We start from the raw sequence: 27,404 nt of genomic DNA, 5'->3' as shown, positions 1-27,404 counted from the left end.
TATATATATATATATATATATATATATATATATATATATATATATATAATGTAAGCATTGATTTATTTTTCTTTTATGTGAATTTAAAATATGGCCGCTGTTTTGCTTTTTTGTGTAGTACAAAGTACGGGTCATTTCGTCTAGTTTTAATAAAAAGAAGAGCAAATTTTTGGTATATAATTGTTTATAGATTTTCAAAATTAAATGTCACTTAATTCATATGATCTTTATATTTCAGTTTTCACCATTCATAATATAGTTTAATTAAAGCCAGGAGTTTATTGATATTCAAAGGTTACTTAAGAAATTGAAGGAAAAGCAGGATAACAAATTGTTTTAATAAATATTATTTTTTAATTAAATATATTAAAAAATAAAAATAAAACTGATAGATTAACATAAACCCAATATCTTAATCTTTTATTTATTTTTATAAACATCATACAACTCTCTTGAATTAAACATAAAAAAAAAGTTATCTTTTCTTTCTTTTTCTTTCCTTTTTACATTTAGAAGTAAAGAGTCAAACTTACAACTTGTTAAATTTGAGATCCTTATCTTACTCATACTCGATACATTTGTTTCCTATAAATAATTTTATAAAGTTCCTCAGTAGCACGATCATTAGCAAAGCACTTAAACAACGCGAAATGTTTGTTGTTGAGAAAAGCCAGCGACATTAACAATGTTTATATATAGCCACAACATCATACACATTCACGAAGGCAACCTAATTAATTAAGGCATGTATGTAGAGTCTCAGGATCATGGGACAAGCATATGAATGCCAAACAAATTCCTTCTGGCACAGTTAACATTCGAGAATAAGCTAGAAGCTGTAATGCATGTTTGGGTGTCCGTTGTAAATAAACATTGATGACAAAATAAAGTTTACAAAAATATTCACACTTTTTTTATTTGTGTTCAATTTGTGATGGATCATTAAAATTGATCTTAAAATTCGTGCATAACAAGTTAAGAGCAAAAAATCAACCATACTCTTAGTTGTGAACCACAAATAGACTCTTTATTCGTTTAATACATGTCAATTAGTCACTTCCAAATAGCATTTTCCAAACATAATAGGATCTAGAGTTTTACAAACGCATGACAACTCATCCCACAGCAAAGCTTGTTTTCGACTCATGATATTAAGGTAACAACCTTACCAAAAATACGCCATGATGCCGCGTGGATGTGTTGTATACAACACCAACACGTTAAATCCCTTTGTGTTTGCGTTGTTTCCCCCCCTATCATCCGCACGTCCCAACCACCACACACAGAATTCACAAAGTTCTAACAAACATATACAAAATATGAAGACAAAATAAAAAAAATAACAAAAGTTTTCAACGACAGAAAGAAGGGAAGGTTGAAGGTGGTGAAGAAAACACCACCGTCACCCTAACCTTCGTTAATTTTCCACCACCACCACCACCTTTGTTTTGTAGAGATCGAAATAATCAACAACAAGGATTTAAAAAACCATCGGCAACCGTGATTTGAGTTATAACATCAATTTTTTTCAACTGTCCTCAACCACAATTGAAATCACATCGGGTTGCATTTGTTCGTAATTTATCACGATATCAATAAACCCAACCAAACCGTTATGCAACTGTAACCGATCAACAAGTTAAGAGAGGGGAAAATGAGGGTATTTAAAAGAGCCAGTGGAGCCATCAAGGACAGGAACAGCATATGGGTTGCGAAATTCTCACCAAAGGGTCCATTCCACAACCCTGATTTAGAAACCGTGATAATCAAAGCCACAAGCCACGACGATAAGCACATAGATTCAAAGAACGTGCAAAGAGTGTTCCAATGGCTACGAACCTCGCCCTTGTACCTGAAGCCTCTCGTGTGGATCCTCTCCATGCGCATGCAAAAGACTCGAAGCTGGGTTGTGGCGCTCAAAGGCTTGATGCTCATCCACGGCGTTTTCTGCATTGACATTCCCGTGGTGCAACGCATGGGGAGGTTACCCTTTGACCTTTCAAACTTCTCCGATGGTCATTTGAGCCCCGCTAAGGCTTGGAGCTTCAACGCTTTCGTTCGCGCTTATTTTGCTTATTTGGATAAGAGGTCTGCGTTTGCGTCCTCCGAGACGAAGCAGAAGAATGTTAGTAATAAAATGAAGGAGGTGGATGAGACTTTGATGGAAGAGCTTGAAAAGCTGCAAAAGTTGCAAGGGATGATTGACATGCTTCTCCAAATTAGGCCAAAGAATGAGAACTTGAACGTTGGTTTGATTCTTGAGGCTATGGATTGTGTCATAGTCGAGGTTTTCGGTGTGTATAGTAAGTTTTGCAACAAGATTGCAAAAGTTTTGTTGAGAATATATGAGGTTGGTGGGAAGATGGAAGCGAGTATTGGCCTCAAGGTTCTTCAGAAAGCATCGATTCAAGTGGAGGAGATGTCTTTGTTCTTTGACTTTTGCAAGGATATTGGGGTCCTCAATGCCTCTCAGTGCCCTAAGATTGATAGAATATCTCGGGAAGATATTCAAGATCTTGAGAGGATAATCAGTGGTGCTTCTTCCAAGAAGGGTTGTGGTGTTGTGGGAAATGATGAGGATAATAATAAGGCCATTGTGGTGAGAGATTGTTCTTCCACTGCATCGGTTTCACAGCAGAAGGGGTCAGAGAATGGTTTGATGACTGTGATCACGCAACAATGGGAGGTGTTTGATGATGATCATATAATGGTTGGTGCTAAAGGAATGGATAATGTGTCTAATGGTGATAAGGTTATAATTGGCACCACAACCAACCCTTTTGAGGAATCATATGGCATCGTACCTTATGTACCTGCTCACTATCAATCTCTTCCTGATCTAATTAGTTGGTAGAATCATAGAACCGAGGTTTATATGTTGTTTTCTTTTCATTTCACTAGATTCATTTTTCTATATATGTATATTAATATACTGCTAGGGAATCTAAGGATTTAACTCACTTAATTTAGCAGGACACATGAATTATTATAAACCCTATGATCCTATCTTCAATTCCTGTCAATCAAAGAAGTATACTAGGAAAAGGAAATATTGGAAAGTGGAAGCCAAAGGGGTAAAAGTTTTTCTGATGCATTTCTCTTCTCCACATTAGCAGAAGGTCTTTGTGAATCCCCCTTCTTCAGCATTAGGAAAGTTTTATGACAATTTATTATGTTCTTATTGTTGTTGACATATGATAATTAGATATTGAAACTGCAGAACTTGTGTTGTCATCTATTTTTATTTTTTCTCCCTTAATTGGATGTTAATTAGATTTTTATGAAATTGAACATTTTTAAGTTTAGATAATTAGATCATGGAACTAACACCAATTTAATTTTTTGGATTAATTTTATGCAAAATGTGATAGATAGATATCCTTGATGTGGCAGTATAATGGGACATGGGGTACTATATAAGATTCAATGGAGATTTTTTCGATCATGACAGGATAATGGCGATAGTCTTTTTTTAGAAATAACAGAACATAATTGATCATTATAGCTTAGTAATGTCTTTGTTGGAGTATGAATTCATCAAAAAAAAAAAGAATCACGCACATACACTTTTTCAAGAACGAGAGAGAGAAAGGGGAAAACAGTTACAACGAAAATTATTTCTGTTAACACATAGCTAATACTCAATATGGTTCAACATATAGGAGAGTACTTATTACACGTGGCAATATCTATATCAATCAATAACTAGCTTATTTATTCTATTAATTTTAACACACCCCCTTAAGCTAGTTTCCTGCTATCAACAATATTCAGCATGCTTCTCTGTTTCTTGAAGGTTTCAGATTTCAAGGACTTGGTAAATATATCTGCAAGCTGATCTTCTGATCTGCAGAACTTCAACTTGAATTTTCCCTTCGCAACTTGGTCTCTTATGAAATGAAATTTGGTTTCAATGTGCTTTGATCTTCCATGTGCAATTGGATGTTTGGCTAACTTGATTGCAGATTTGTTATCTAAATATAGCTCAACTGGACCTTCTTCTTCGATCTTCAGTTCCTGCATCAAAGTATCAAGCCACACTGCTTGACAAGCTCCCATTGTAGCAGCAATGTATTCAGCTTCGCACGATGAAAGTGCCACCACAAATTCCTTCTTCGAGCTCCAAGAAATTGGTGCTAAATCAATTAGAAAAAAAAACCCAGCAGTGCTCTTCCTATCACTTTTGTCTCCACACCAATCAGCATCTGTATAGCCATATAGATTTCTTGTATTTTCACTATGGTTAATGGGCATCAAAATTCCATAACCAATTGTTCCTTTCACATATCTCAATATTCGTTTTGCTGCATTGAGATGTGATACTCTAGGCCTGTCCATAACTCTGCTAATCAGACCAACACTGAAAACCAGATCAGGTCTGGTGTTGCAGAGATATCTCAATGCCCCAACAATCCTTCTAAACTCAGTAGCATCTACTAAGTCCTCTTCACTATCTCTATCGAGCCACAATCCAGCTTCTGCAGGTGTTTCAGCACTGTTACAGTGTTGCATATTGAATCTATGCAGAATATCAGTAGCATATTTTTGTTGTGTGAGAACAATTCCTTCACTACACTTCTTGAATTCAATTCCAAGGAAATATGACAACTCACCCAGGTCAGTCATGTCAAACTCATCCATCAGATTTTTCTTAAATTCATTCACTTTTGCTTCATTGTTTCCTGTCAATAACAGATCATCAACATAAAGGCATAGCATCATAATGTCTTCACCCCCTGACTTCACATACACTCCATGCTCAGACCTACATTTCACAAAACCCAAATTGGTCAAGCTCTTATCTATTTTCATGTTCCAAGCACGTGGTGCTTGTTTCAACCCATATAGAGCCTTCCTCAATTTGAACACCTTGCTCTCACTGCCTTTCACTACAAACCCAGGTGGTTGATCAATGTACACTTCTTCTTGTAAATCACCATTCAAAAATGCTGATTTTACATCAAGTTGATGTAGTTTCCACCCTCTCAAACTTGCATGTGCCACCACCACTCTCACTGTCTCTAATCTGGCCACAGGTGCAAATACTTCTTCATAGTAAATGCCTTGCCTTTGGAGAAATCCCCTTGCTACTAATCTCGCCTTATACCTCACCACTTCTCCTTTGGGATTTACTTTCACCTTATACACCCACTTCACTCCAATGGCTTTCTTATTCTTTGGTAGTTCCACTAACTCCCAAGTATTATTCTTTTCTATGGAATTAAGCTCTTCATTCATAGCTTTAATCCATTTCTTATTCTGCATTGCTTCTTCCACTGTGAGTGACTCAGATTCAGCTAGTAGTGCAAAATGCATTATCTCACCTTCATCATTAATTGCACCATCATTCAACAATTCAAAATCATTTAATCTTTGAGGGATAGTTCTCATTTGGTCAGGTACATGTCTATAACAAATAGATCCAAACACTCTGAGGTGAGACACACTTGGTTTCACTCCTGTCCAAGCTTCCTCAGGTGTTATATTTTCCAATTTCCTAGTTGGGCTTCTGTTCAAGATGTATGCAGCAGTGTTCACAGCTTCTCCCCACAAATATTTTGGTAGTTTCTTGCTCTTTAACATGCTCCTCACCATGTTCAACAAAGTTCTATTCTTCCTCTCAACTACTCCATTATGTTGAGGAGTATATGGAGGTGTTACTTCATGTGTGATGCCTTCTTTCTCACAAAATTCAACAAACTCAGCAGATACATATTCACCCCCACCATCCGTTCTTAATATCTCTAAATTATTTCCACACTGTTTCTCCACTGAAACTTTGAATTTCTTGAATACTTCAATCACATCACTCTTCCTGATCATCACCTTTCCTACACCTTCAACCTTCATAGTCCTGTCATCAGCAAACCTCACCCTGCTTTTGACAGTGAAATCTATCTCAACAAACCATTGCTTCTTTCCTGACATGTGTGTTGAACACCAAATGTCAAGGAACCAGTTATCACCATGATCACTCTCATCCTTCACAGTCACCATATATAACACTTCTTCTATATCTACTTTCTCCTTTCTCACTTCTTCCACTCCATCATCACCAATTTCCTCCTCTACTGCCATTAACAGAATTTCCTCCTTCTCATCTTCTTCTTGAGCCAATCTTGCATCAGTGTGGCTTGGATTACTATAGCATTCATTGGCAAAATGATCGTATTTTTCACAATTATAGCACTGAATGTGACTCTTATCAGTTTTTCTTCCTCCTCTTCCACCTCTTCCTCTACCACCTCTTCCACCTCTTCTTCTATAATTTTCACTGTTATTGTTCTTTTGTTCACTATTGTAATTATTACTAGAGTTTCCTCTACCAGAGTTTGAGTTACAATTGTTACCTCTGTCTTTTCCTCCTCTGTAACTGTTTCTACTTCTGCCACGTCCTCCTTGACTGTCACGACTTCTGTTTCCACTTTTTTCCATAAGTGCGTGTTCAGTGCTAGGCTTCACAGACTTCCTCTCATTCATTCGTTGTTCATGTGCTTCATGATCCTTGAAGCTCCTCCAATTTTAGCGTTGATAGATCCTTCGATTCTTCAATCGCTATCGTGACATGATCAAATCGCGAATGCACCGATCGTAATATCTTCTCAACAATCTTCTCATCAGACAGAGTTTCACCACACGATTGCATTTGATTTGTCATGGTTTGAACACGAGTGAAATAGGTAGCAATTGTCTCACTCTCTTCCATGCCTAGCAATTCATACTGTCACCTTAGAGTTTGAAGCCGTACTTTCTTTAATTTCTGATCACCGACGTAGGAGCTCGCGAGAACATCCCACGCCGCTTTGCTCGTCTCCGATCTCGCAATTTTCTCAAAAATTGCTTGATTCACACACTGATGCAGAATGCACAAACCTTTGCAATCCTTCTTCTTCGCATCTCTATATATCGCTTGTTGCGCAGCGGTTGGATTCACCGGCAACGGATCAAGTCCGTTCACCACCAGATCACACACATCTTGATAATCGAGGATCGTCTTCATCTTCATACTCCATTGATCATAATTTCTCCCATCAAGAACCGGAAAGTTCGCCGGAAAGTTTCCGTTCGTCGTTGCCATTGATAAGGTTCATCACCGCCTCTCGTGTTTTCACTCGCTTACCATCTCTCGTGTTTAAGTTTCACTCACCTCACTTTCAATCGATGATCACACTTCAACAACCTGCTCTGATACCATTTGTTGGAGTATGAATTCATAAAAAAAAACAAAAGAATCACGCACATACACACAAATACACTTTTCCAAGAACGAGAGAGAGAAAGAGGAAAACAGTTACAACGAAAATTATTTTTGTTAGCACATAGCTAATACTCAATATGGTTCAGCATATAGGAGAGTACTTATTACACGTGGCAATATCTATATCAATCAATAACTAGCTTATTTATTCTATTGAATTTTAACAGTCTTTAAGGTTAAGACTCATGAGTGCTTAAGTAACCAGTCTATTTTCAATTTATGTGACCAATTCTGTGTTGCCATCATGCCAATTATATCTCTCTACACCAGGCTAATTGACCTATGGCTCATGAATTGTTTTCTATATTCATGTTTGAGTCTTTCATGCTCTCCTCTCATTGAAAGTCTCTTCTTAATTCTAGTTAAAGCAATTTTACATTTTTTATTATGTCAACAAACCAATTTCATGCCTTGCTCTGGACTTTTGCCCATGTTGTTTTCTCATACAAATCCACCCGGTAACATGGTGTATATGTTTTCTTGTATTTGAACTTTCTCATTTAAGCTTGAGAGTTTCAAATCCGTTGAAATCCTATTCTTGTTGTTTTCAGATGATTTAATTTAATTGCTCAATTTTTTCACGTGTCTGCATCGATCTCTTTCCTTGTACGCTCTAAAGGCATTTTATCTTTATGACTATTCTTTTGTATACATGCGTTTATGTTCCTTGCATGTTAGCATTAATTTTTTCATCCTCTGTGTCGCTTAACATCTAATTCATCGCCGACATGGACTCACCCATGTTATTGCATTCCAAGGTTAGGTAACATGCTAAAACATTTTATTTTCATCTTGGCTAACACAATGTTCCTTGCAAGTTGGGGAAAGTATTTTTGAAAATTTCAAAGCATATTTCCCAATTCTAAGACAAAATGAAAAGAAAAAAAAAATGATATAGTTTCAAAGTAAAAGTCCTTTTGAGCTCTCCCTATCAGAATTCAAATATACACTCAATCATAAATTGTTTTGAACTCCTATTAATTATTTAGTACAAAATCACAACCTAATTAAGTCGCACTTCTCGGTTATTCTACATCAAAGACTATTTCAGTTAGTAACTACTAAACACATTTTGGATAGTTTGATTACATTTAGGAAAGTAAAAAATATAAGGGTACATATTACAATGACACCCTCTCCAAACGTCAAGTTGCTAACATCTATTATTTGCCTTCATAGTGTAGCAAGCAGATCAGCATGGCTTCCCAATGGTAGATTTGAAATTTCTTTTTCCAAGTTGACAATATTCCCTATGAAAGCACTACCAAATATCTAGGATTAGGATACTTTTCGCAGTCTCCTCTTTTGCTCTGTCAATAAAACCACAAACTCGGCTATAGCCTAAATTGAAGACTTTATTGGATCTAGATCTTATAAAAAAAATTAGTAGACATTATAACGCTAATTGAAACTTAAAGAAAGAAATAATAAAAGACAAAAAATTATTGATATGATATGATATAACAAAAATAAGTTAGAAAGAAATATGAGGTGTATGAAATAAGCATTTGTAATATGCATGTGCATGTCCATATATCATTGTTATGTTAGCAATATTTTTTTTCACTCTTATGACATTTCTTGTATTTGATATATATAACAATATTATAGTATTATATTATAAATATATATTTAGGTATATTATAATAAAATAAATAATATAGTTTAATATATAGTATTGAATAATATTATATTATTTGCATTAAAATCAACAAAACAAAAAGTATTTAAAATAAAAATAAAACATTATTTATTATAGTTATTTTTTATTATTACATAAAGTAATACTATTACGGTCTAAATATAAGAAGAAGAAAAAAATTCTAAGACTCAAATATAAGTAAAATTTTAATTATTTTTATCTTATTTAATGATATATGTAAAAAGTACCCTTCAATTAATTGAGATACTATTTCTAACGATCACTTTTTGTTTTTTATATCAAGTTTCAGTAAAGAAAAGTTTAGAAAAAAAAATATTTCGTGAATGAAAATAAAAGAATTAAATGTTATTAGCTAAATTTTTTTAATTAATTAGTATAAAATTAGTTAGTTTTTTATATTTAGGTCCAAAGAAGTATCATAATAGTGTCATTATTTTATTACATTATTTAGAACAAAAATGTTTTAGTCCTTATATTTTTTATTAAATTTGATTTTAGTCTCTAAAATTTTAAACTGATGAATTTAATTCTCCAAGTTTTAAAAATATGTAAATTTAATCTTTTTTATGTTCAAACTTAACATTTGGTGAGATTTTTTACCGTCACAAAATTGAAAAAGAGACTAAATTCAAATATTTTATAAAATTTGAGGACTAAATTATCAATTTGAAAGTATAAGAAGTAAAATCAAGTTTGACCAAAAAGTATAAAAACAAAAAACACATTTTTCTTATTATTTGTAACAATTAAAATTGTGAATAACTAAGTATTTTCTAAAAAATCGAGGATCAATTACTAATTCACAAAGACAATGCTACTAAGAATCATTAAAAGTATTGATTTGATTTTTGAAAGAAAATGGTTGTTTTGTGAGAAAAAGTTTTCGTGAAACATGCACGAATGTGTCTTGCCGCAAAATCATATATCATATATTTTTTATTTTTAAATCAATATTTACTTTTTAAAAAAAAACAATAGTCTTCCAGATTCGTGTTCGTGTGTTGTTTCTTTCGTGCTAAATAGCACGGCTGTTTTTCAAAAGCAATAATTAAAAAAGAGATAAAAAAAAGTTAAATATTTTTGGAAATATTCTAAATTGAAGAAAACGGAGCACTCGAGAAAGGAATTTTAACACATTAGTTAAAACATTGGGGGTTAAGTTTCATTTGATTTCATTTATGAATCATGAATTAAAATCAATTTAATTGGACTACTTGTTTCGTCTACCAAAGTCAACGTTGCAACTCTAATAAAGTTGCTTAACTGAATTTTGATGGTCTTTTCGTCGCATTACATCGAAGAATTTTATCCATTTTGTCATCCGATAGTGCAACTAATAAAATGATTTGCTTAACAAAAGTAGATGAAAGGACCGTGTTTTTTTTCTTTCATTTCTCATATTATATTCTCACAGTAAGTGAGAGATTAATCTCTTACAATATAATCAAATACTTATGGTACGTATTACCCAAAATTATGGTATGTTTGGGAATTGGATTTTTGAGAGGAAAGAAAAAGAACGACAAATACTTATTTCTACAAATAATTATATAATATTTATAAAAGTAAACCATAGATTGATATATTAAGTTTCTGCTAGTCTATTATTTTATCTTTTTTATTTTAAAAAATTATCAAAATAGAAATAAAAATTCTATTCTCCTTTCATTTTCTTCAAAATCCAGCTCTGAAATGTGCCATTTAAATAAGAACATTTTCCTAATAGTACTTCTTTTATATAAATATCTTGAAATGGGACCAAAATTATATATTTAAATGATAGAAACTCTTACAACTCTAACCAACATGTTGATGCGTAGAAGAACTAAATGAAATAATAAGTATGCATAAGAATTAAATACGAAAGTTTTTAAAGTTCGTGATGTAGTTTTTGCATAAAACGTCAGAGGTATATACTTTTTCTTCTTTTAATCATGATTATATGGTTTAGATAGGAAGAATCGCCTTTTTTCTAATAAGACAAATTCCAATGCAACTTCTTTTATTTCTGATGCTCTCTAGCATTATAATTTGCCCTTGTTATTTATCCTATTTTTCTTATCATGACACTTTTCGTGCAAACGGACGTTGAATAAAAGTAACCCTATATTACATTTTTTTTGTGATACCTTTTTATGATTGATGTGGCATATGAATATAGAGGACAAAAAAATGGTTAAAGGCACCACTAACAAAATCATAGAAAATTGATCAATAAAACACAACCACGTAAGATTTCTGATTTTCAATTCGTGGGTCGAATCACAAATTTCTTTTCGTGAAAACGGGCAATCTCGAGGTAATACCGAATGAACAATCACGTGTAAACGCTCTTAAAAGGATAAAAGGTGAGTCAAACAACGAAATGTCAACGCACAAAATCTGAATTAAATTGCTTGAAATGATAAATTGATTAAAAATATTTTAAGACATTAAATTATGATGGGAAGCAAGAGTGAGAAATATAAAAGATTGTTAACTCTTAATTTACTGCTCTTTATTAGCCACTAGACAACTGACTCTTAACTACTCAAACAGCCTCTCCCTCTCAAAAACAGGACTTAGCCTACCATTAGTTTTGTTAGGCATCATAATCTTCTTTCAACTTCTCTATTTCAACTACATTTTAAGTTTTTCGGGTCAAAAACCTTTTCCTCCTTCATCCATTCAAATCCCCCCAAAAAAATCTATTCTTTTATCGATTAGTGCCAAACAAGTTAATCGAAATGATGGAACTCATTGTTATTATTTTTCACTTATTTTCACTCATCTCTTCTCATTTATCTTCAACCAAACACTTTTAACTTCTACTTTATTTTTCATTTATTTTCACTTATCTTTTTTATACCCTATTTCTCTCCTCTACAAACAGGGCATAAATGTTACCGTAGCCTCTCCTATTTACAGAATGAGTATAATTTTGGCCAACATTGCCAACTATTGCCAACACATGTTCTGACTATTTCTCTATGAAAGTAACCTATTATAATGGCAACCTATGAAGACCAACTTCCTAATTTTGAATCGGTAATAGCTGACTTAATGCCACTACTGCCTCACAAGAGCTAACTAAAATAAGGGGCAGTTGGCATTCTATACAGAGTAAAAAGATCGTGGGTATCTAATCATGCCACTTGTTTCCATTTATTCAACTCATTGTTATACTTCAAAATTTGAGGTTTAGAAAATTTGCAGGACTGCATAATCACAAGGCATCTCAGATGTGATTATTGCCTTCCAATTGTGTTATGGGGGAGAAAAGAACTTTGAAAAATTTTCAGCTTTCCTGTCCAAAAGAACCTTTTCATTAAATTATTTCCCATTATGTCTCTAGACTGTTCAGAACAGGACTGAGAAATAGATAATACAAAGGCCATAAAATGGTATAGAATCATGAATAAACAGAATAGATGACTAATTCAATGGACAATACCACTGAATTAATTGACAACAAACAGTATAAATTCATCCAAAATTAACAGAGTAACACACAAGGGATACATTGGTTATTCAATGAGGTCCCTATCCTGCAAGTCCCAGGTTTTAATCTCATTGATATCATATAGGGTGTGATTATAGGAGAAGAATAGGCTCTTACCCCCATTATGCAACCTCTAAATCCTTGGAAGGACTTGTCAGGTTAAACCATAGTTTACTAGAACTGCAACTGAAAGATTATCCACACGTAATGAAGCACACTTCAAGAAGCATCCACTCATAGGATTGTTAATGAACTATACACAACTAAAAAACTAAAAGGGCTAAGTCAAACAAATAAAGGCAATGTGTAACTGACAAACCAATAAGCCAAAGGAATGATGAAAAGTTAATTCACAAAAAATCATAGCATTGAAAAATCTTAACAATTTTAAATTAAAATGTGAAGGAGAATTATCCAAAGCTAGTCTATCTAGTTATAACTCATCTACATAAATGTTGATGCCATACAACATGGTTGTCCCTTATCACATAAAAGCCGAAGAGGGAAAAAGAACAAAAGAACCGGAATATCCAAATTTTAGGTAGAAGTACCACAACAGAAAAATCTTGGATAACAAATAACTCAACATCTGTGTGAAAGACCACACAGGTGTATATACAGGTGAAACAGACCAAATGTCATGCGTCTCAACAGCACCTATCTACCTGATAGTGACAAACTTGTTGGTGCCGTGTCTGGCCCAATGAGTCTTCAGATCAATAGGGTTAGCAAAGTTATAACCTTCAGCAGCAAGTTTCTCTAAAACCTTTTTAAAAGCACCTTGGCTCATTTTCCGCCCAGCTATCCTTGCACCACGCCTTTTCATGCTCATTGGCAAAGGATATATTGACACATTTGTGGTGCAACAAGCCGATTGCCAACCTCCACAGCCCCACCTATAACACTGCTGAGGAGCCCCAGTGCATGAACAAACCGGAGTAGGTAGACCAGAAATGTCCATATCAATTCCATTAATCACAAGCTCCATAGTCTTCTTCGGTGGCTTCGCACGTTGAACTGGAGCATTGCCATTATCCTTCGGCTTCCTAGGTTTCTTAGCTTTTGGAGTCGACAGAGCACCCTTAGTTTGCCTTTTCTTTGACTGGCCACCTTCCTTTTTGACAGCTACCTCTTCGACTCTATCCACTTTCTCGTCACTTGACGAATCAGGTGGCTGTATAATTTGCAAGTTAGGAGCTCCTGATGTCTCTGGAAGAACAGCATAACTAGGATTTGTGGGCTGCTGCATATTAAAAAACCTATCTCTCGGGTTTATCCAATTATCTCTGACATAGTTCAATGGCATTGGTGCCTCTGAAACAGCGCAATCTCGTGGGTGAAAAGTTCCATTTGCACCCATTAGCATAGCCGGATCACGACCAGGCAAAAATGGCTTTGTGTCTCGTTCAGTTATTCCAGGCATGAGCTGAAGACCAAGATGTCCCCCCCTGAAGGGTTCATAATAACCCCAATTGGGCATGTTCAACACATCATCATCCATGACAACTACACACAACACAAAACAAAGGATCATAAAGTTTCAAAATATGTCCTTTGCTTCTTCTTTCAATGTCCACCATTAAAATAATCTTAAACAAACAAGCAACATATACCATGAACTAATAAAACACAAACACTTCAACGGGGAAATTAAATTCCAGATAGACAAAACACCATGCAATTTAATTGAAAAATGAGAAAAATACCAAAATCACAAATTCAACAAAAATTGAAAATGTCTAAGATTCCCGAACCCAAATTCTCAAATCAGGCTCAAACAAGTCCAGATTCACCGTTCCCGAGTGAAAAAAGATCGGAACTTGCTCGATCTAATCGCCGCAAAACGAAAACCCCACGATCTGAACGCCATTACGATCCCTACATTTCCTCACAAACCAAACACAGCACACACAAAAGACGAGCTCGGCGTGCAGATCCCCAATTCCCATTTTAGGGTTCCAAAATTTGGGACTAGATCTCGCTCGTTATGGCGAAGAAAAACAAATTCACAGCACAAATGATTTATATTGAGGCTCAGCGGTAGAAGAAGGACCCCATCAATTTCAAATTTTTAAGGAAAGAGAGGGAGAGAAGGGGAGAGAGGGAGGGAGAGAGAGAGAGAAGGAGAAAGCGCAGAGAGAGAGAGAGAGAGAAGAGATAGGAGAGAGAAAACTTACTGGTGGGTGCAAACGGTCTTTAGGGTTTGCCCTTCCGGAGAGAGAAAGATGAGAGAGACAGAAATCTGAAAGAGAGAGAAAGAGAAAGGCGAGGAGAGAGGAGAGAGGAGAGAGGAGAGAGGAGAGAGAGGAAATGGGAGAGAGAAACGGTGCTAAAAAATAGTGTATGTATGGGCATATATAATATACTTTGCCACGCTCGTTTTAAACAATATATATGAATTTGTATTTTTTGGACTTTTTCTAATTTCATATATCTAGCTTGAGTTTTGCTAAGCAAGCATGTAGAAAGAGGGATTTTAAAAAATTAGGAGAGAGGGCGATGTGGACAACATAAATTGGGAGAAAAAAAATATATGTTGGGCTTTGTATAGAACTTGCCTTGTTCATGCCAGATTTTCTCAATCCATTGAATGTGTAACTCCCTCATGTCAATCTCAATGCCTTTTAAGGTTGATCTTTTTATTAGAAGATAAATCCATAATCTATGTTTATATTTCAATCATAGAAGTAGCAAGAGGTGGATGAAAAAATAGTATACAAGGAAAGCATGTTTGGTTTAAAGTTATATCGACTAAATAATCAGTTTAAGGATAATATTGGTAAAATTTTGTTTAGTTATGTCTTCCTCAAACGTAAGATTTTTCATTTTTTTCATTGCAACTATTTATAAATAGTGTTGTACCTTCAATTAATTTTAAAATATTAAAATATAAGTTACTTTATTATAATTATTTCCTAATCTTATGTACCGTATAAATAGATTTAAAATTAAAAGAAAATAATGTAGTAGGTTTTTTTATGTAATGAATTCCTCTGTTCTTAATAAAAAAACATTCTATTTTGAATATGTTCTCAAAATTAGTCTCTAAAATTTCAAATATCAATTAATTTAGTTTATGAAATTAAAAAAAATGTTGTTATACTTTGAAATTACTAAATTTAAATCATTTTAATCTTTATTGTTGTAGTTTCAAGGGACAAAATAATAAAAACTTGATAACTTTAGCGTATATAGTAATATTTTTATAATTTTAAGAATTAAATTGACTAGTTGTTGTAATTTTGAGGACTAAATAATGAGATCATGATGATATCATAAGGTATTAAGATCAAATCATAGTAAAATTAGTGTGCAATTGTTATCTTGTATTATTAGTCTTCGATCATGTAGTACAGTTTAAGTAGTATAAGCATAATTTTATGTGATTTGTTACATGAATCAATAGTAAAGTTCAATTTTAAGAAATTTTGTTGTACCATGCCACAATGATCTATTTAGAGTTTTAAAATTGAATTAGGATCCATCATTAAGAAGGAATAAGAAGTATTTTAATCAAATAAGACTTAGAGAAACACAACTTTGATTTAGAAAATTTGACCGGGAAAACTTGAGTATGAAAAATGGGGATTCAAATCCCACAATCCAAACTTAAGTCTAAAATCATCAAATTCAAGTTTACACTAATAGAACTTGTAAAGACTTGAATCCCTCCTAAAAAGACTTGTGATTTTCATAAGTTTTGGAGGTTTTGGGACAAGTTTTTCAAATTCAATTCAAACTATTATTTTGTATTTTGGCTGAGCCTTGAAAGATAAAAGATTATATCTTTTTTGTCAATTATGTTATATCAATTTGAATTCCAAACTAACCTTCTATATGTATAAAAAAAGAAGCTTATATTTTGTATTTAAAGCTCACACCTTAAATTTCATCAAACAGGATGAATCAACCTAACCTGTCACAGCTAAAACAAAAATAACAAGCAAAGAAGATTAAGCAGAAGGTGGAGAGTGGTGGAGGAACGTGTGAAAAGAGATGAGATAACATGTAAAACTTAACTAGAACTAGAAAACTTTATTTTTCTATTTTCCAAAAGGTGAGTTAAAATAGTATTAAAATTCATTTAAAACCAATTCAACCCCTTATTATCTAAACCAATTTTGTTTTCAAAATTAAATTTGAAAATAAAAAATTAGACATTCACAACACGTCATATAGAGCCTTACATTTTTTGTGTGTGTATAATGACAATAACAAAGTTTGAATCTAAGATTTCATACAAATTGCCCACACTCCTACTACTAGATCAACCTAGTAAGTTTTTCTTAACATTTTAATTACGAGAGAACTTTGATAACATAATCTTTAATATATTTTTTAATGTTTTTATTATTGAATAAATTTTATATAAATTCTGTTAGATATAGAGTAAAATAAGATTATCTTACGAGACTTACATAGAATCCATCGGATTGTAAATACTATATTTAAAATTAGTGTATTATTGGTATTTTTTGTTATTAAAAATAATTATAACTCTTGTATGTAAGATTGTAAATAACTTACATTATACATGAAATATTCAAACTAAACTCATACTTAATCAAACTCTTAATCATTAAGCTTAATTTTATAAACTTGTTAAATAATTAAGTTTGATTTTTATAAACTCAACACTATGTCCTTCATAGGTACTTTTTGGAAGCAATCCTTTTTGAGATATTGTAGAATACTAAATTTAGACACCTCTTATAACAAAGATTCAAATCTTGGTTCATCACCTTGTAGGAGATTCCAGCTTTCTTAGACTCAACTCCCATTAATTATTATTTTTTAAATAATTCATATGCATACACTAGTGTACATATACTTAGTAAATTACCTCTCTCTCTATATATATTATGATAGCTATTTTATAAGAATGTTTTTAGTATTTTTTTTTCTTCAATAAGAGAATTTTTAGGTTCTTTTTTAATCTCTCATTTTCATATTTATTTCTAAAATAATTTTCAATATTTGTTTTGAGGAAATTTTAAAACGAAATTATGAATAGTTAAAAAACAACCTTATATAATATAAATTATTTATCATAAATCTAAAATAATATTTATATATTAAAATTTTTAATTTTAATATAATTTATTTTCAAAAATATTTGTTTATTATATTTATCATCTGTATTGTGCATACTAAATACTAGTCATGATTTACTTAGAATATTATCATTACATAATTTTATGTCCAAATTCATTTATTTTTACTTCATTTTCAACATAATTAAAGACAGTCGATTAAATTAACTACGACATATCATGGGCACTGATTATTTTTAAATAAAGGTAAAAAAAATATTCAATGCATATTGTATATTCTTAAATATTTTTTTTTATCAATTATTACTTATTAGTGTAAAATTTGTTAACTAATTAAAATAAAATCACTTTAAATTTGATCTTTAAAGTCAAATCTAAGTTCTAAAATTGATTTACTTGAACGAGTGAATTGAATTTAAGTATTTTCTTTTTCTTTTTTGCAAACAATTAAAGTTTGATAAAAAAAAAGTATTAAACTTGAATTAAGTCATCAACATTCTACTTCCACTAACTTTATTTATTTATTATAATAATATTTACTATAACTTTATTATCATAAACTTATATAGAATATTTTGATCCCACTGTTACTTCTCTAGAGCTGTCCATGCAGTTCGTATTAAAGTATACAAAGAGATTATAAAAGTGATATTACTCTAAATCCTAAAAGTATTGGGCTTAATAAGTAAGAAAAACATTAATTAAAATTTAGAAATCTTTCTCCTTATTCTTTTTCTATGTAGAAACAATTTTGTTAATACTTAAATATATTTTTTATCCCATAAATTTAGGCCAATTTTTCTTTTTGATTTCTCAAACTGAAAAATATTTTTCTTAGTATCATAATTTAAAAATAACTCACTTTTGATCTTTAATTTGTGAATTGTAATCTTAGACTCTGGCAAGAACTAATAGCAAGCTATATTTTTTATTATCAGTAATTCATTCATGAAAATGCTCAACGACACATACACAAGCATAAGATATTAGAATAACGTTACAACAATGCAACATATATAAACAATGAAAGATCGACATGCACACTAAACACTAGCTACATTAACAATTAGCACCTTGAAATTACAAACACCAAAGACAGAGAAATCACTTCCTCCTATTACAAAGAAACCTAGATAGAGCCTCGAGCTTTTGTTAAAATCTTCTTTCCGTTGTAATTCCTTTTAGATCTACATGTGTTCACCAAACTCACCTTTTTTTTTATAAGAGTTCGGTTGCAATAAGGACTCTAACAAGCTTCCCAGAGAAGGGGAAGATGATAGACGGTGATACACGTGATCAGTGAGACTAATAGAAAGAGAAGAGTGTTGGAATACAAGTGCGAAACGAAATTTTACATTGTATAAAAATAAAATAAAAATTAAACAATATATAAATGAGAATAAAATCAATAAATTCGAACTTTAAGCTTTTGTATTAGATTGTGGTGTTAGATTTATGTCTGTGGTTTGCTTGAGATCTATTGGTGTTGATTTCTCTTATCTCCATTAGTTTCCAACAAAGAGAAAGAGATGAAGATGGTAGTTGGAAAAGGAGAGGAGAGATTGAGAAAGAGGTGGTGGCCAGTGGAGGAGGTGAGGGGGTGGTGGTGAGAAAAAAGAATTTTGGCACTAGGACGTGTTGGGTCATTGAATCTCAATATTGAGGTCGAACAATCTCCATTCTTGGGCCACTCACGACAATTACTTCCTGTACTCCCATATTGCTTCTTGCATTTAAAGCTTCCGGAATACATTCCGAAAGCAATATGGAAAGTGCAGGAAGCAATTCTGGAGGTGCAGAAAAAAACACGTCACTGACTTGACTTGACGATGAAGAGGTCCATTCCCCAATCAAAATCATTTCTTCATATTAGCCGAGTTTCTTGTAATAAGTGAATTTCTTTCTCAAAATTTATTTATAACTTGAAGTTTTAATATGCTTAGAACTTTATCGAGGTGGTCTTCTAAGTCTAACAGACAAAAGTCATGGTGGACATATGAGTAAAATGAACTACAAAATGGTTTTCAACTCAAAGTTAACATATTCAAGATGGAAATGTAATCCAGTGAGAGGCTCATAATTACCATCATAGGGGAGAGGGAGAGCGCAAGCTTATCACATGACTGTAAAAGCTTTTCCACAATTAAAAGTTAGGACCACCAAGTTACAATGTAACAAAATCACTATTATATTGTGGCAATTAATGTTAAGATCAGAACAGAACTTTAATTTTAGTCGATTTTATTACTTCCACCAAGGTTTTTAATTGGGTGTGTGTATGAGGGATTACTTAAGTACAGTATTCTTTCTTTAAAAAAAAAAAAGGTGTAGTTTTCTTGTTAAATGAATGCTGTCTTTTTGTTCTTTTTATCCACCAATTAACAAGTACACGTTCTCCTCCTCTTTGCCTATCTTAAATTATCATTTACATTTTCATGCATGTATTTATTTGTTATGTGACCCAATGTGCAAGTGCCTGTTAAAGTCCAAAATAAGGTCGACCAGCCTTTGATTCGGCAAGCTAGGCTTTCTATTTTGTAGAATCTCTTTTTCATAATCTAGTTTTCCATTCCACCTGAATATCCTAAAGTTGGCCAATGAGTTACTTGGCTTGTTTCATGAGTTCCAGTTTTCATTGTTTTCATACGTACAAAATAGATAACGAATCCTTTATTTAACTAAAATATCATTAATTAATTAAATGGAGCATAGACAAACTTTACCTTTTGTACATAAGAATGCGTAGACTTTTATGATTTTATCTATCAAATCTATCAATGTCTTATAATTCGGCTTCATTTCAAACTATTTCTCCCCCATTTTACAAGAAGTTTAAAACCAATTAGGCTCACATTTTGATTCATGATAATACAAGGGAATCAATTTCAAACAATTAACACTTCAAAAAGAAATTGATATGCTCTTAGGAGGATAAATACTGAGAAGTATTGGCCTAAGGTTTGAAGCTAGATAAATTAATTAGTTAGGAAATGTACCTCCCCTAGAGTTATTGAATTTTAAAATACATTCATATAAGTTGTTTATAATGAGGCTGCTCATTAAGGTAGACATATTTTTTCTAAGAAGATAAAAAAAATGGTTTTCCTAAAGGCTAGTTGTCAACATGAATGACGAAAAGTGCAGAGCCTGAGATGGATCCTATGTCGAAGATGTCGCCATTTGCCTATCAAAACAAACAGAGGGCAAGGTGCGATAAAACACTAAACAAACCACACTTGCCAAATTTTTTTAGGAAAAATTTAGGTGTTTTAATTGTGACACACTTAAATCATGTTATTAGGATTCAGCGCTATAACAAAGAAGAAATAAGGGAATATATTAAGGGATATATTAGACAAACGCACCTGTTGTATTTGTTTTAGCATTTTGATATAGGTCTTCTTGTATTAGAGAGATTTTTTATTTTCTCTAGCTGCGGGATATGTCCCGTCTATTGTTGTATCATTTTGGGTTTAATATAATTTATATTTTTCAAAAAAAAAAAGAGAGAATATATTAAAGGCAAAAATAGAGAGATCGTGAGAGGATATGATGATGATAAATTGGCATTTTTAAAACCAATGGAAATCTTGATTTTGAAGGTTGAAGCTACTGCAGTGTGCCATAGTGACAATGCGTTGTAGTTGGGTCCTACTATCCTAAAGCCGAGTAAAAGGGTAATCTTGTTGAGATTCTTTAGTTTTACAAGGCAAAAGAAATAGCATTGGTGAGATTCCTTTGCTCAAAAGTTGGGTCCCAAAGTCTTGGTTTTCCTTCCTTTTCTATTTTGTACAATTTTTTTGCAGTCTATAATCATTTCATTGCACGGGTAATTAAACTAATACAAGCATTGTACTATTCAAATTAAATTATTCTATTCTAAGATGTGTTATCTTTTTTGCAGAGTAAAACATAGTATTTAACTGTTAGAGTGCGTCAGAGAGGGAACATTGTGCATAAGCCTAAGTTGACCTATATGGATGGATAAATAACACATTGGGATAGTAGTAATGATGGCTCAAGGAGTTATTGGAACCTACGTGTGTGACTGTATTATTGAAATGAATAATGTTTGGAACACATCTTCATTCTAATAATAGACACCACCAAGAAAGAGAATGAATTAAGAAAAATGTAAATATGATACTTGATAAAATGTGATACCAATATTTTAAAAAATATTCAGATATGATGGAAAAAATGTTGAAAATATATACTTTGGAAATGATATTATGATAATAAGATATGTATTAAATTATATATAGTTGAATGACATTGATGGTGAGAAAAAGCAAGATATGAAGATATAAGGTTCACTCAATGGTTGAAGAATGGTGAAGGAAGAAAAAAAGAGACATAAGTAGTAAGTTCAGATTCTCCTACTAATATTTCTAACAAACTTAATAATTCTACGAATGAGACAAAAATCAGGCACCATGGCTCCTGACATCCCATCCTCCCTTCTCCTCTGTTTGTATGAGAAGTAAAAAGTAAGAAATGGTTGTTTTTCACTAAACATTTTGTTTATTGCTAATGGAGGTGACAAGATTGGTTTGGTCCAATTTGGCTCGGCTTGGTAAATCAAGTGGAATAAACTTGTAAAAAATTGACATGAAAATTATTGGGTAAGACAGAATATTATTAATTTATCACTTTCCTTTTAAAAATTAAATAAATTAAACAAAAAAAATATGATCCAATTTGGCCTAGTTCCACGAGTCAAGTGGCCACATACACACATGTAATGAAAATTGTAAGTATTCTTTACGAAATACAATTCTGCTTAAGTTAGATAAGATTACTATAGATAATAAAACTCTCCCACAAAATATTTAATACCACTAATTAAGTTGAAACTATTTCTTGCTAATTAATCCACAAATTACATGTATTTTAAGTAAATAGTAAATAAATTTTTTATCTCTATAAAATTTTAATTTCCTGTAATTTAGTCTCTATACACATTTTTGCACTGTTTTAGTCTATTATTTATTTTTAGTCATCAATATTAGTTTGTGACAGAGATTAAAATTGGTAACAAAAGGGAAAAAATTGATCCACAATCACTAATATTAATGGCTAATAAATAAAGAAAAAACTAAAAATGATATTTTTTTTTTACTAAAATGATAATTTTTTTACAAAGACTAAAATAAAAAAGTAAAAGTGATAAAAATGAAGAGAAGTGGCTTTGGTTACAAATAAAGAAGACATTTTAGCTGACTAATATTACCATGCACATGTTGGGTAAAGTTTCTCAAGTGTGTGTGTGTATATATATATATATATATATAAGTTTCTCAAGTTGAAGTGCTTCTATTTGCATTTGAACGCATAGCATAATTTGAGTCTTGCAAAGTTATTAGTCAGCAAAAAAAAGACAAGATGCAAGTAATTTTATCGTGACGTCATTTGGGCCGGATCTTGTTGAAAACAATGAGTACAGAAATAGTTTCGAAAATACGGGTGTCATGAGAAGTTGATTTGGGCGATTTGAGTTGGTTTATTATGAGCTGTTTAAAAAGTGACTTAATTTTATTTGACTCACTTGTTTTATGATCCAAAAAATATATAATTCAGCTCAACTGCTTAGGCCATCATAGGTTGGTTGATAGTCTATGTGAGTTGACTCACTTAATTTTAGAAAATAAAAAATATAAAAGAAAAATAGAAAAAATTAAATACAAAAAAATATATAACATACTAATTTATTGTATTAATAACAAACTCAGAATAAGAAAATAAAATAAAAATATCAACGAAAATAATGATAAAAAATTAAAATAAATAGTTTCACATAGGTTGGCCCGACTTATCCTATATTAGTACATATCAACACATATAAATTGAGTTTATTAGGAATAACAATGAATAGAGTCTAAATAAGGTCATATAATATTGATTTTCTGATCTGTGTTTAAAAGTAATATTTATATATGATTTATATCTGCAATAATTTTAATCTCGATCGTATTCATGTTTAAAATTCTATTCAATAGTCTATATGTTATTATTTTTTATTTCATTTCAAAACCTTGAATTTTAAATGAGAACAAATATTTATGTATTATCAATAGAATTTTTTTTAGTGTGCATTTGATACACAATAGAGTAAAGCATAATGAGAATAACTGAGAATATAAAATTATTTTAAAGTTTTAGTTCATGATTTCTTTCTTTTTAAATTATAATCAATTGATAATACATATATGCTATGCTGAGTTTGTAAGAAATGATATGATTTTTATTAGACATTTTTTAAAAAAATTGGCTATGTTGATGTAATTGATTTGATTAATTAACTTGTATATCTTCTACTTGTTGGATGTGGTGTGAGTGATTTGCCATTCTCCTTACACTTGGATGCAACACAACATCTCTAGAATATATATTTATATTTTCTCTCCAAAATTGGTGGAAGTGTTGAGTCTGCCGCCCGATTGGTACGCCAATGGCAACTGAATTTTCATTGTACCACACTATCTATCCTACCATTAGAGTTGGTCACGGCACGCAGATGTCACGTGAGAGATGGGGATGGGGTGTGATATGAGGTCACGCATATATAACACAACGTTAACGGGGTCCTTGGCTGACATGATTTATATATATATTCATGCAAGCAAATTACAGTGCCATGAACGAAATAATGACTACTATGCTGTTGTTTTCTTCTTCTTATGTGGTTGGATGGATCTGAGATGAGGATGTTTTTTTTGTTCCTGTCCAAAATTCCGCGTGTGGGGGCTCAAACTTTCAACCAAACGTTTGATTAGATTGGGTCAGCTCCAAGCAAAAAAGACACACACACACACGACACACCCCATAATCTCTCTCACACACACACACTATAGAGGAGCTTTATAAACAAGACTTGCCTTCAACCTTACCTGCTCGAGGTGAGGGGTCAATGAAACAACACAACAAAGCAAGAAAGCTCGTGGCAAAGAAAAAGCTAGCAAAAAAAAAAAAAGCCTTAAAGAAAGCTGATTACATAAAAGCAATACCTTTCTCTCTCTCTCTCTCTCTCTCTCTCTCTCTCTCTCTCTCTCTCTATTATTTCTATTATCTCTATTTCTTCCTTCAGTTGTGCCACTATCACTCCTCCTCATCTTCTTTCCATACGAGTAAAGCTGAAAACCCCACTATTGCAACCTCACAACTTGCACTAGTTTTGAGAATTTGATCGTGTGCTAACATATAGTCCTCAAAGCACAAAAATTTTCCACCCATGTTAGACAACAACAACAGTGCTTCTAATTCTGGTGCACCATCTTCTTCTGATGCCGCCTTTGCATTATCTGAAAATGGGGTGGCTAACAACAAAAGGAAAAGAAGACCAGCAGGCACACCCGGTAAAAGTTTTTTCCTTTTTTATATAGGGGTTCAAGTTTTTTCAACTTCCAAGCTTCTTTTTTTTTCTTTTTTTTACAAAATTCGTGGGGTTTTGGTTTTCTCTCCAAAGTTAATTTCTTTTTTGTTGTTCTTGCAGATCCAGATGCCGAGGTTGTGTCTCTCTCACCAACCACCTTGCTGGAATCTGACAGATATGTTTGTGAGATCTGCAACCAAGGGTTCCAGAGGGACCAGAATCTTCAAATGCACAGGAGGAGGCACAAGGTGCCATGGAAGCTGCTAAAGAGGGAAACAGCACAAGGGCAGAATAAGAAGAGGGTGTTTGTGTGCCCTGAGCCAAGCTGCTTGCACCATGACCCTTGCCATGCCCTTGGGGACCTTGTGGGAATCAAGAAGCACTTCAGAAGGAAGCACAGCAATCACAAGCAGTGGGTGTGTGACAAGTGCTCCAAAGGGTATGCTGTTCAATCTGATTACAAGGCTCACATCAAAACCTGTGGCACCAGGGGCCATTCCTGTGACTGTGGCCGTGTCTTTTCCAGGTTTATTAATTAGTTTTGTTTTCCCACTTAATAATTCCCACTTCTCAGTTGTCAGTTCTCACATAAACATACACCTGTGTGTGGTGTTTGTCCATTATTCCAAGTTTCCATCTTTCTCTCTCTTTCTTGGTTTCTGTTTTTGTTTTTTTGGGCTCCTCAGATTCATCCCCTGCTAAGCAATTGTTTTTTCTCTCAATAACAGAAACCAAGTTACTACTATAACTATTGTTATTATTTTGCTTTTTAAATTTTATATATATATATATAATTATACTATATGATTATGGTCAAACCCTAAAATTCTAGGTACAAGGATGGTGCAGAGAAACAAAAATTCTGAATCTCAGATACCTTTCATGTGAAAGATTTCCCATCTTCTAGAGGTTATTAATATTTTATTTATTCTAGTTTGCAACTTCAAAAACATGTAAGTTGAAAAACATTATGTTATGCATATGAATATTACATACATACACCCAATCCATCTCATTCCGGCTTTGTACTTGGTGTTCCTATGACAGCTTTTGAGTTTAAGGGCAGTCTATCTCCAATTATCCACACGTCTATTGATTACTAAAGACCCAAATAAACCCATATATAGGAGGGAAAAGTTTAATCTTTTCATTCTTTTTTTGAACTTATGAATACCCCATTAATTAGAATATTAGATCACTCTGAGTTATTTTATTTTGTTGCACTATTCAAGTTAAACATGACCACAGAATCCATGGACCAGAACCAGATCTTTGATTAATTATTTTTTATGTTGCTTCATGCTAGTTTTTAAAACACTACATTAACAAGGTTTTCATACATGTATATCTTTGTTTGACAAAGATTTTTTTTTCTCTAGCCAATTATATATTCAGAGACAACAAGATGAAGCCATAACACATATATATCATAATCTAATCTATTTTAATTACCTAAACTTTTGTCCTTTACAGGGTGGAGAGTTTCATAGAACACCAAGATGCATGCACTGTCCGGCAGCATCGCCCAGAGTTGCAAGCACTTCAAGCAGCATGCTCTTCTAGAACAGCTTCAAGCGCAAGTCCCTCTAGTGAGGCAAATTTTAGCATAGCCCCACCATTGCAAGGACTTCCAGTACTGCCAAAACCAGCTGAACAACCAGCAACAGCAGTCTTATTAATGTCAGAGATACACAATAACAAGTCCACCACCTCGCATAACTTAGAACTTCAGCTCTTGCCCTCCTCAATAAATTCTCAAGAAAAACATAATCCAAAGGAAAACTATGGCTTGAAACTTTCAATAGGCTCATGTAGAAACGACACAGGGAATAATGAACCAGCAGAGAGAGCATGTTCAGAAGCACATAGGAGCCCACCAGAAAGGAATAATAATAATGTGAGTGACTATTCCACATTGGAAGTGGCAAGGTTGAAGGAGTTTGCAGGAGAGGAGCTTAAGTTGGCCATGGCAGAAAAGGCTTATGCAGAAGAGGCTAGAAGAGAGGCCAAACGCCAAATTGAGATAGCTGAACATGAGTTTGAGAATGCCAAAAGGATAAGGAAACAAGCACAAGCTGAACTTGCAAAGGCTGAAGAGCTGAGAAAGCAGGCCATCAAGAAGATAAGTTCCACTGTTAAGGAAATAACATGCCACACTTGCAAGCAACAGTTTCAGTCTTCAATTGTTGGGGTTCCATCATCAGAAGAAACCTCCATTGTGATGAGTTACATGTCCTCAGCCACCACAGAAGGAGAAGCAGAATGAGTGACATATACTGTGACCAGAACACATTGTGCTAAGAAAAGAAAGAAAAGACAAGCTTTATTCTGCCTAAGGGAAAGATATGATATGATGATATTACAGGAGGAGTTTACATGAAGTTATATTGTTCTTAATTTTTTCTTATTCATTTTTTTTCTTTAATGTTTCCTTCTCTCTTGACTAGGTGAAATTTGTTTTATTTTAAAGAAAGTTCATATTCTTTATATTTTTATCGAGATGCAGTGTTTAGGAGTTTGAGAGTCTGACTATTGAAGCTTTGTTTAAAGGTGAGTTGTAACTTGTTTTTTATGAT

General features: G+C 32.8%; 3 protein-coding genes across 6 annotated transcripts; 2 read left to right on the top strand and 1 right to left on the bottom strand.

Annotated features, from left to right (window-relative positions):
• The first annotated feature begins 1,289 nt into the window (after positions 1 to 1,289).
• On the top strand, positions 1,290 to 3,151 carry LOC100814886 (putative clathrin assembly protein At1g25240). Its single transcript, XM_006580024.4, has one exon. It carries the CDS (start codon positions 1,655 to 1,657, stop codon positions 2,852 to 2,854), a length of 1,200 nt encoding a protein of 399 aa, XP_006580087.2. The 5' UTR covers positions 1,290 to 1,654; the 3' UTR covers positions 2,855 to 3,151.
• A 9,370-nt stretch (positions 3,152 to 12,521) lies between these two features.
• Positions 12,522 to 14,748, bottom strand: LOC100814354 (uncharacterized). 3 transcript variants are annotated; one of them, NM_001252795.3, is made up of 2 exons: positions 14,580 to 14,748; positions 12,522 to 13,908 (listed from the first exon to the last, which is right to left on the bottom strand). In NM_001252795.3, exon 2 carries the CDS (start codon positions 13,901 to 13,903, stop codon positions 13,064 to 13,066), a length of 840 nt encoding a protein of 279 aa, NP_001239724.1. In that variant the 5' UTR covers positions 13,904 to 13,908; positions 14,580 to 14,748; the 3' UTR covers positions 12,522 to 13,063. The 3 variants fall into 3 exon arrangements, with proteins under 3 accessions (NP_001239724.1, XP_006579455.1, XP_006579456.1); XM_006579392.4 differs by lacking the exon at positions 14,580 to 14,748 and adding an exon at positions 14,109 to 14,573 and having other exon boundaries at positions 12,771 to 13,908; XM_006579393.4 differs by lacking the exon at positions 14,580 to 14,748 and adding an exon at positions 14,157 to 14,573 and having other exon boundaries at positions 12,771 to 13,908.
• Positions 14,749 to 24,156: 9,408 nt separating this feature from the next.
• On the top strand, positions 24,157 to 27,404 carry LOC100806138 (zinc finger protein SHOOT GRAVITROPISM 5). 2 transcript variants are annotated; one of them, XM_014775654.3, is made up of 3 exons: positions 24,157 to 24,811; positions 24,949 to 25,267; positions 26,302 to 27,404. In XM_014775654.3, the coding sequence occupies exons 1-3, from the start codon at positions 24,688 to 24,690 to the stop codon at positions 27,092 to 27,094; spliced, it is 1,236 nt and encodes a 411-aa protein (XP_014631140.1). In that variant the 5' UTR covers positions 24,157 to 24,687; the 3' UTR covers positions 27,095 to 27,404. The 2 variants fall into 2 exon arrangements, with proteins under 2 accessions (XP_014631140.1, XP_006580086.1); XM_006580023.4 differs by having other exon boundaries at positions 24,164 to 24,811; positions 24,949 to 25,354.

Source organism: Glycine max, chromosome 5, assembly GCF_000004515.6.
Source record: "Glycine max cultivar Williams 82 chromosome 5, Glycine_max_v4.0, whole genome shotgun sequence".
Lineage (NCBI taxonomy): Eukaryota > Viridiplantae > Streptophyta > Magnoliopsida > Fabales > Fabaceae > Glycine > Glycine max.
This window is presented reverse-complemented; position numbering and strand designations above follow the sequence as displayed.